This window comes from Eimeria maxima, genomic scaffold, assembly GCF_000499605.1.
Source record: "Eimeria maxima Weybridge genomic scaffold, Emw_scaff809, whole genome shotgun sequence".
NCBI classification, from domain to species: domain Eukaryota; phylum Apicomplexa; class Conoidasida; order Eucoccidiorida; family Eimeriidae; genus Eimeria; species Eimeria maxima.
Window position 1 is genome coordinate 7,601 of NW_013563987.1, and position 7,635 is coordinate 15,235.

General features: G+C 49.2%; 2 protein-coding genes across 2 annotated transcripts in view; both read right to left on the minus strand.

The window, feature by feature from the left end:
- EMWEY_00043610 (hypothetical protein, conserved) overlaps positions 1 to 2,088 on the minus strand; it is a gene marked incomplete at both ends in the record, with an annotated part of 4,163 nt that extends 2,075 nt beyond the window's left edge. The window contains 4 exons of the mRNA XM_013478991.1: positions 237 to 752; positions 885 to 1,065; positions 1,705 to 1,818; positions 2,005 to 2,088. Of these exons, the coding sequence (XP_013334445.1) occupies positions 237 to 752; positions 885 to 1,065; positions 1,705 to 1,818; positions 2,005 to 2,088 (895 nt within the window). The remainder of the gene's footprint in view (positions 1 to 236; positions 753 to 884; positions 1,066 to 1,704; positions 1,819 to 2,004) is intronic.
- Positions 2,089 to 6,016: 3,928 nt separating this feature from the next.
- On the minus strand, positions 6,017 to 6,670 carry EMWEY_00043620 (acyl-CoA-binding protein, putative; the record flags this gene model as incomplete). Its single annotated transcript, XM_013478992.1, has 3 exons — positions 6,017 to 6,107; positions 6,312 to 6,480; positions 6,655 to 6,670. 3 exons carry the CDS (start codon positions 6,668 to 6,670, stop codon positions 6,017 to 6,019), a joined length of 276 nt encoding a protein of 91 aa, XP_013334446.1.
- Positions 6,671 to 7,635: the final 965 nt, after the last annotated feature.

Below are 7,635 nucleotides of genomic sequence, written 5' to 3' on the forward strand. Positions count from 1 at the left end.
TGCAGCTGCCGCTGCTTCAGCAGGGGTGGTCGGATCTACAGCCGCAGCAGCGGCTGCAGCGGCGGCCGCTGCCGCTGCTGCCGCTGCCGCAGCAGGGGCGGCCGGATCTACAGCTGCAGCGGCAGCGGCAGCCGCTGCCTCTCGAACAGCTGCAGCTGCAGCAGCAGCAGCAGCCGCAGCATCTGCTTGCTCTGGAGCTGCTGTTGGGTCGAGCACCCACACAACAGTGGACATACAGTCGGATAGCCCGTATACCAATGCCTCCTGTACTGCTGCACTGTGTCTCTGTCTCGTTGCATCATTCCACAAACAGATGAAGAGAGAAGATGCCCCACAGCATCCGCTTACAGACAGACGAAAAAGGCGTGCTTCCCTCTCCTCCTCCTCCCTGCACACATTTGGCCTCACCAACACCACTGGCGTCTCGGGAGTCCCTTCTTCTGTATCCGATCCCTCCACCTGCTGCTGTTTCCCTCCTTCTCCACCTTGCCGCCCCTCTCCTTCTTCCTTCTTCTCCTTGCCCGGCTGCCCCTCCTGCTTATCCTGCTGCTCCTCCTGCTGCTGTTGGGTCCCCTCTCCACCACTCATTTTCCTTTGTTCTTCCGCTAATTCGAAGGCCTTAATAACCGCCTCTCGATCTTCCGGATGCACGAGGTCTTCGCAGAGGACTTCTGCCTCTTCTCCTGTGGCCCCCGGGCCCCCCCCTCCCAATGCTGCCTTCAGGGGGCCTCTAAGGGGCCCCCACTGTTTGGCTGAAGCGACCGGAAAGGCCCAAATAACCCGACGGCGAGCATTGCAAATTGTTACACATCCTTCTGTCAATGCTGCAACAAGCCGAAGAGAATGAGCTAAGCCCGAGACCTTCCAGCAGGAAGTGTCCTCACAGGGTAGCAGCAATGCAGCAGAAACCTCAGGGGTCCTCCCATGGGATTCAGGGGTTCTTCTCTTCGCATCTCCCGAAGTGGGAGAGCGCCAGGCACAGAACCAAAAGAAAAGGAGGGGGAAAAAGTGACAAACTGAAAGAAGAGGATCGGGCAAGCATACACTTAGCCGACGAACTGCCATCTGCTCCGCACACACGCACAAAATTAATATTTATATATAATATTATTATATATAAATTATATAAATATATAGGGAAATATACAAACAACAAGAAACTGTATGTAAACAAGTGCAAACACACACGAGTACAAATAAAAACAAACAAACGGAAAAACAACTGCGAATAAATATAAACAGAAACGAACAAACAGGAAGAGAAATGAGAATGCAACTACACCCAAGAGCAAATAAACCGAAGGACAGCCAAATGCCCATCAATATACCCAATTAAAAATAAATAAATGTAACATATGATAAACAAATACACCTAAACACAGATAAAGACAAATAAATACACAGAGACACACAATCACACCTTACGAGAAACAAATGCATATGAAGACCTAACGACACACGTATACAATCTCTCACTTAATGTATACAAATAAACAGCAAGAATGCAGCAATTATTTCTGCCTCAGACATGCAAATATTGTTGTCTGTCTTGATTGCACTTTACATAAAGAAAATAAACATATATTTTGCCTCCACCAAGCAACGGACCGAGGGGAGATAGACACGCAGAACTGGCAAAGAAAAGAGGTGGAAGAGAAAGTGAGGAGACAGGGAGAAAACAGATGGGAGGGTAGACAGTCTTACTCTGAACAATACCAAGCCAGACACTGTTTTGTCCCTCCTCGCGCTATGATGACAACAAGAAGAAGAACGCGTCAACAACACAGCGCTAACAAGGGCCCCCAGCTCGCCCACAGACTGCATAAAAACAAACAACGCAAAACCCTAAACCCTTGCCGTAGACTCTGATGATTCTCAAGGCAGTGGAGTTCTTTATGCGCAACTGCGACAAAAGAACTTAATATGTTGGGTCTGCAAGCGCTGTGCTTGCATTCTGGCGGCAAGGTGGATTGGGCGCTTAAGGCTTAGGGTTTGGGATTTCACCGGGAGTGAGGCAAGGGGGGCTTTGCTGCTGCCTCCTGTGCTGCATGCAACGAGGCTGAAATAATAAAGGAAGGTATTGTGCATTTTGCAACGAATAGCAACAAAAGAAGAAGTTAAAAGCAGCAGCAGGGGGAGACATGGATCTTCGCTCTCTTGCGCCCAAAAAGACGAGGCCGTTAGTGCTGCAGCAAGAAGAGAAGAAGACACAATGTAGCGCTCAATGGAGCAAATGGAGGAAAACGATGAATGAACAAACACTGAAACATCAACCAACAAGCAAACATAGATATGCAGCCAAACGGACAGACAAAGCAGAGAAACAGAACGAACACACAGCAGAAATAGTACTAACAAATCACCAACGAATACAAAAGAAAGACAGAGGTCATGGACAACTGCATGCACTGAATAAAATCCCCACAAGAGCTTAGGGGTTAGCAGTAGGAGATATCAAACAACAAACGGCTAACTAGCACGCACGCTGCTGTTCCTGGGGTGGGGAGAGGATCGGGTATTTTGCAATAAAAAGAAGCTACGCACTGATCAACACCCCATGGAAGGGAGCACACGAGAGAATACAAGCAGGAGAAAACGAGCAGAAAACATGAGTACGATGTTGCAGGAGGCGAAGGAAGGCCTTACCAGCAACAGCCCCCCAAACAACTACCTTGAGAGGCTTCTTTACACATGGCGGCAAGGAGCTGGAGATTCTGGAGGCGCTGCAGAAGAAGAAACGTGGTGCCTTTGATCTAGAGAAGAAGGACGAGCGCCGGTTCAAAAAAGAGGGGAGACACGAAGCTGACAACCCCCCAGCAGAAGAGGACAAAGACCTGCCTTCGGCCTCCATTGTAGGGGCGCGTTGGGGGCGTCTTTGGTTGCATCCGCGCTTCAGGCGAGAGCTGATGTGTTATCGCCCGATGAAAATTGCAAAAAGAACCCCTTTTGGCTGAACCGACCACTGCAGCTGCGATGAACAGACAGCTCGGAACGCCGGCTGAATGACTCGAAGGAGGCAAATAATCACTTCTCTATTTATTAACAACAACAATGTGCAGCTTGTTTACAAATCACAACGCCGACGCAGACACAACGCCTGAGACAGGGGGCCTTTTGTTGGCTTTCTCCTCCCGGGCCTCGGCGTGAGGAGGCGCCCTTCTAAAGGGAGGGCCTCAAATAGCACAAGAGACAAATATTATGCGGCTCCAGCCCCTTAAAATGGCTGCTGCTGCGTCATAAATACAGCAAAGAGAAAGAGAAGAAGAAAACAATCAAAACAACACGGCAGATGAGCCACCTGCTGCGCTTGAGATGCCTCCTGGATGCAACAGAGAACAGCAACCGAAGGAGTCGGTGCAACAAACAGCCGGCTGCCCTTGGTATATTCTCCCTTCAAAAAATGTCTTTTACCTTTGTAGTTCGCAGAGGAGTTGTTCTATGAACACATTCTAATCAAACAAAGTTTTGTCCTTCCATTTAATTTGAATAAAAACGGATAACCCCAGAAAGAGGTCTACCGCGCAAACGGCCCCCCAGTGCAAGAAGACCTGCATGAAGTACAGCCATCAGCAGAGGCAAAAAAGCCTGTTGCTCGCTTCCCGTCCTGTTTAGCACTAGGTATTCATTATTCTGAATATATTTTACGGTTTAGATGAGCAGCATTTCGCTCATTTCCCATGTGCTTCTCACCTGCACAGCTGTTGCTGTGCAAATAAGTGTCTTACTAGCTGTATCCACACAGGTGGGGGGAGGGAGATGTGTTGTTCCCCCACTGCAACGATTTGCCGTAATTACACCGCAATTCAAGTTGTATTTTGTTCATATTTAATCTTCGGCGTAAAATCAGTTACTCTCCCGCATACACCCCCATATTCAGCGGGCCAGAGCTGTGCGTTTCGCTGCTCAAGACCTGCACACGTAGGTACACACAACATGAGGCCTCCTTTTGGCAATGAGAACCGTCGCAATCCCCAACAGCATCAAAAAAACTTGAAACAAATGTTTAAAGGATTTACTTTCCTCCAAAGACTACCGGCACGGCCCACCACCACTAGTCAATCAACTTTCCACAGCCAGGCATAATACAGCTAGACTTCCGGTACAGCACAAATTCAATACAGTATTGGAGGTGTTTCATGAAGGATTCATGGGGAGCTTTGCGACTTGATCGTGTGTAGCTGCAAAACGATGCATCAGGGGCTCATAGAGAGCAGAAGAGACCAATATGGTGGAGGAACGCGATTGTGTTCTCGCCCGTGCACAGCACTTCTACAGATTGCCCCGGCCAATCTACACATTCAACACTGCCAATAAATAGAGAAAATACGGAAAATATTGCCGAGCGGTCCCTTCAGAAACGGTGGCAACACCACCTTGTACTCTGGAACTGCAGAAGGTAAGTGCATGCATGCATGTGTACATATCTGCTTAAACTATGGCCTCCATTAAGACCTTTCTAACTTTAGTTATTTAATTAATTGAAGCATACGTGCACACAGCAGGGTGTGTCGCCTTCTAGCTTCGAAGAGGCCCAACAGAGTTCAACTGCAGGTGCATCTTTGAATCCTCGTATATAAGACTAATAGGTATACGCATGTATATGTGTGCATGTTTTACTCGTAAATGCACCCAACGTCCCTTCTAGGTGTGCCTACGTGTGTTGATAAAGGAGGGTAGGATATGGTGCCTACTGTTGCACTTGGCATCCCTTGTTGCCTGCCTGGGGGCTTCGATACTGGTTGAATGCATGAACAGTCTCATCCCGCCACTAATTGCCTGTTTTTGTGCATAAGAGCACTTGCTCCTGCTTAAAGTCGGACAAATCCTACCACAGTTGGTGCAATGGATCGAAGCGCCAGTAGTTAAATGATCTCAAAAGGATGACTTCCGCTTGTTTCAAGATGGAACGCTTCCTGAGTGACAGTAGTAGCCCTGTCAGCATTGTGCGGGTACCTCTTCGCAATCAAAGATTCCCCTTTTCCTCTGCAGCCAGAGAGGCAGAGCTGCCCATCCAGTGTACGCAGAAAAACGCTCAAAACATGAAACTGACGGGCGTCGCATTTACCCAGTGCAAAAGGAGCAAGCAACAATACAGAAAACACACTTGAGGGAAACAACTGAGAAAAGCCTGGAGTCACTCATCCAGAGCCTCCGTTTACACGCATGCATGCATGTACTGCGTGCATGCAGTACATGCAGTGCAGTTGGTAGGCCATGCTGCTGTTTCGGAAGCGGATGAATTCCCACTCGTCTCTGCAGTGAAATCGGTATGCTCCAGGCATAGGACAATACATCCGTAAAGAAGGCAGCTTCTTAAACTGCTGCCTTTGCGGGAACACCAGAGAAAGCGCCAAGAGAAATGTGTCTGAATCATGCGCACTCGTTCCATGCGGCAGCCAATAGCGGGAATAAGAAACGCTTCATTCTGTGACAGGTTCCGCTGAGGTACTACAGATTGTGCAAGGTGAAGGCAACTCCGGGGAAATGACTGGCAAAATATATATTCAAGAAGCAGGTTGAGCACAGATACTACACGAATATATTGAACGAGTAGCAAAAGCCAAAAACAAAGTCGAGAGACCAACTCTGCTGTATGCTACAGCTGCTTCAGTCTCTAAACACACAGCGCCAGGGGAGTCGACAGCCACCTGCCTCCACCAGTTCAGGCGCAATTTCAGTGCAGGCACTTCTTTTCCTGCTTGTATGCAGCGATCATGCCAAGTGCGTCGATTTTTCATGTAAGGGTTTCTGACCCTGTCGTTCGGTGGATTCAAGCCCCAACGTGTGTGCAGGGAAAGGAGAGGACGGCAGCCGCCACTCCCATCCAGGCAGGCTGCCAATGTGCATTCATTATGCTGACTCTGCTACATTGCAGAGGCGAAGTTGCTGCAATGGAATGTGTGGATTGTGGTGCTGCGGATGTCCGTCGGAGTCGAAATGAGTCACACAGGCCCCGCGCTCCTGCTCTCTTGAGGAAGGTGGGGTGTTGCTTTAGCGCTGCTCTCTTTGCCTGCAGTCAATCAGGCTGATCTCCGCAGCACCACGCCACAGAAGGCAAAGAACACATGTTCCGGGTCCTGGGGTATTCACGACACGGCGACTTATCTCTACTAAGGAAAACCAAATCCCAATACACTTCTTAAATTCTGCAGTACTGGTATGTAGCAATGGAATTTCATCCGATGCAATACAGCTTGTGTCTAAGTCTGCAACAACCACGCTGCCTCCTCGTTTCGGACACTCCCGCCCAAAACACAAAATTACGTCGTGTTCTACGACCAAATAGTGGAGGAAGTGCTGCAGTGTTGTACCTGTGTCCCTCCTCAATCATCAAATCAGCACAACTCTTTCCCTCGTTGTTCTTGAGAGAAGTGTCAGTCCCAGCCTCTACAAGCATCGTGACCAACTCCTGCTGCTCCGCTGCAATTGCAGCGTGAAGAGGTGTTTCCCCCCAATCGTCCTGCGTATTCACCTTGGCACCTGCGCCGAAAGCACAATCTGCATCGCCCCTAGGCGTGCAACGCGTGAACGGTGTATAAACACATGGCTGGGGTGAAACAAGGCCAAGCACACTTCTGCAGGGAGTCAATTGTTAAGAGGAACACTCGCTACACAGCAGACAAGGGTCTGCCACCGGCAACATCTGCTACTCACCGCATGCAAGAAGCATCCTGGCAATCTCTGCATGCCCTCTGAGCAGACACATTCATCCCAACCCCATAACCTTATGTGTTTCGCTATCTATCTTGTTCTGCACTAGCTCTCGTTATTAGTTTACACACGGAATCCCGTATCGCCAAAGCACAAGAACACAACACAATGGCGCGTCAATGTGTGCAAAGGAGAGTCAAAGGAGTTCCACAGATTGTCAGCACACCTGTCTGCGGCAAAGTGAAGCCCAGTCATTCCCCCCTCCCCGGTCGCATGCACCACGGAAGGGTCCTCTGCACGCAGCAATCAACGCAGACCACGCGGGCAGCCCATATCCAGGAGACTGAATTAGGGTGACCACGGATACCATTTTCAGCCTCATTCCAGTTCAGCAGGTGCCAACCAACCCCAGCATGCCTCTAGGGTTCTCTTCACCGACTGCAACGCGAGTAAGGTTAAACGTGTCCTCGTTTGTTGTTCTACATCAGAGCTGCTGCTTCTGCCCATGATTCCGCTTAGCAATCGAATTACCCGTTACTGCTGCACGCACAGCCTCAATGTTTCCCCCGGCAATCATACAACAGAACCGGTCTCCCCTGGAACTGCAAAGACACATCGAAACAGTATTACTAGCGCTCTGCTTTCTGTCTCCATTTTCCGCCTCGTTCGGATGCCCTCATGTCCACAGAACTCCTAAATAACTGCACCTGCCTCGGCAAGCTTAGTTGACAAACGGGTATGCGAAGACAAGGATATCAAGCGGGAGGTAGGAGGACTGGGGTCAACGCTACAGCACGTAGGTTCCAGTATAAATCCAAACCCTTACCTGGTGCTGTGGTCTTCATTTCCTGCCAAAGTTGGCCTGCTGTAAACCGGACCTAGCTGAAGAAGGACGCGCCACAGGCAGGCAAGCCGACTATTCCAATTTCCTCCTCATTGCACGGTATATATAAATATATTATATATATATATATATATATATAT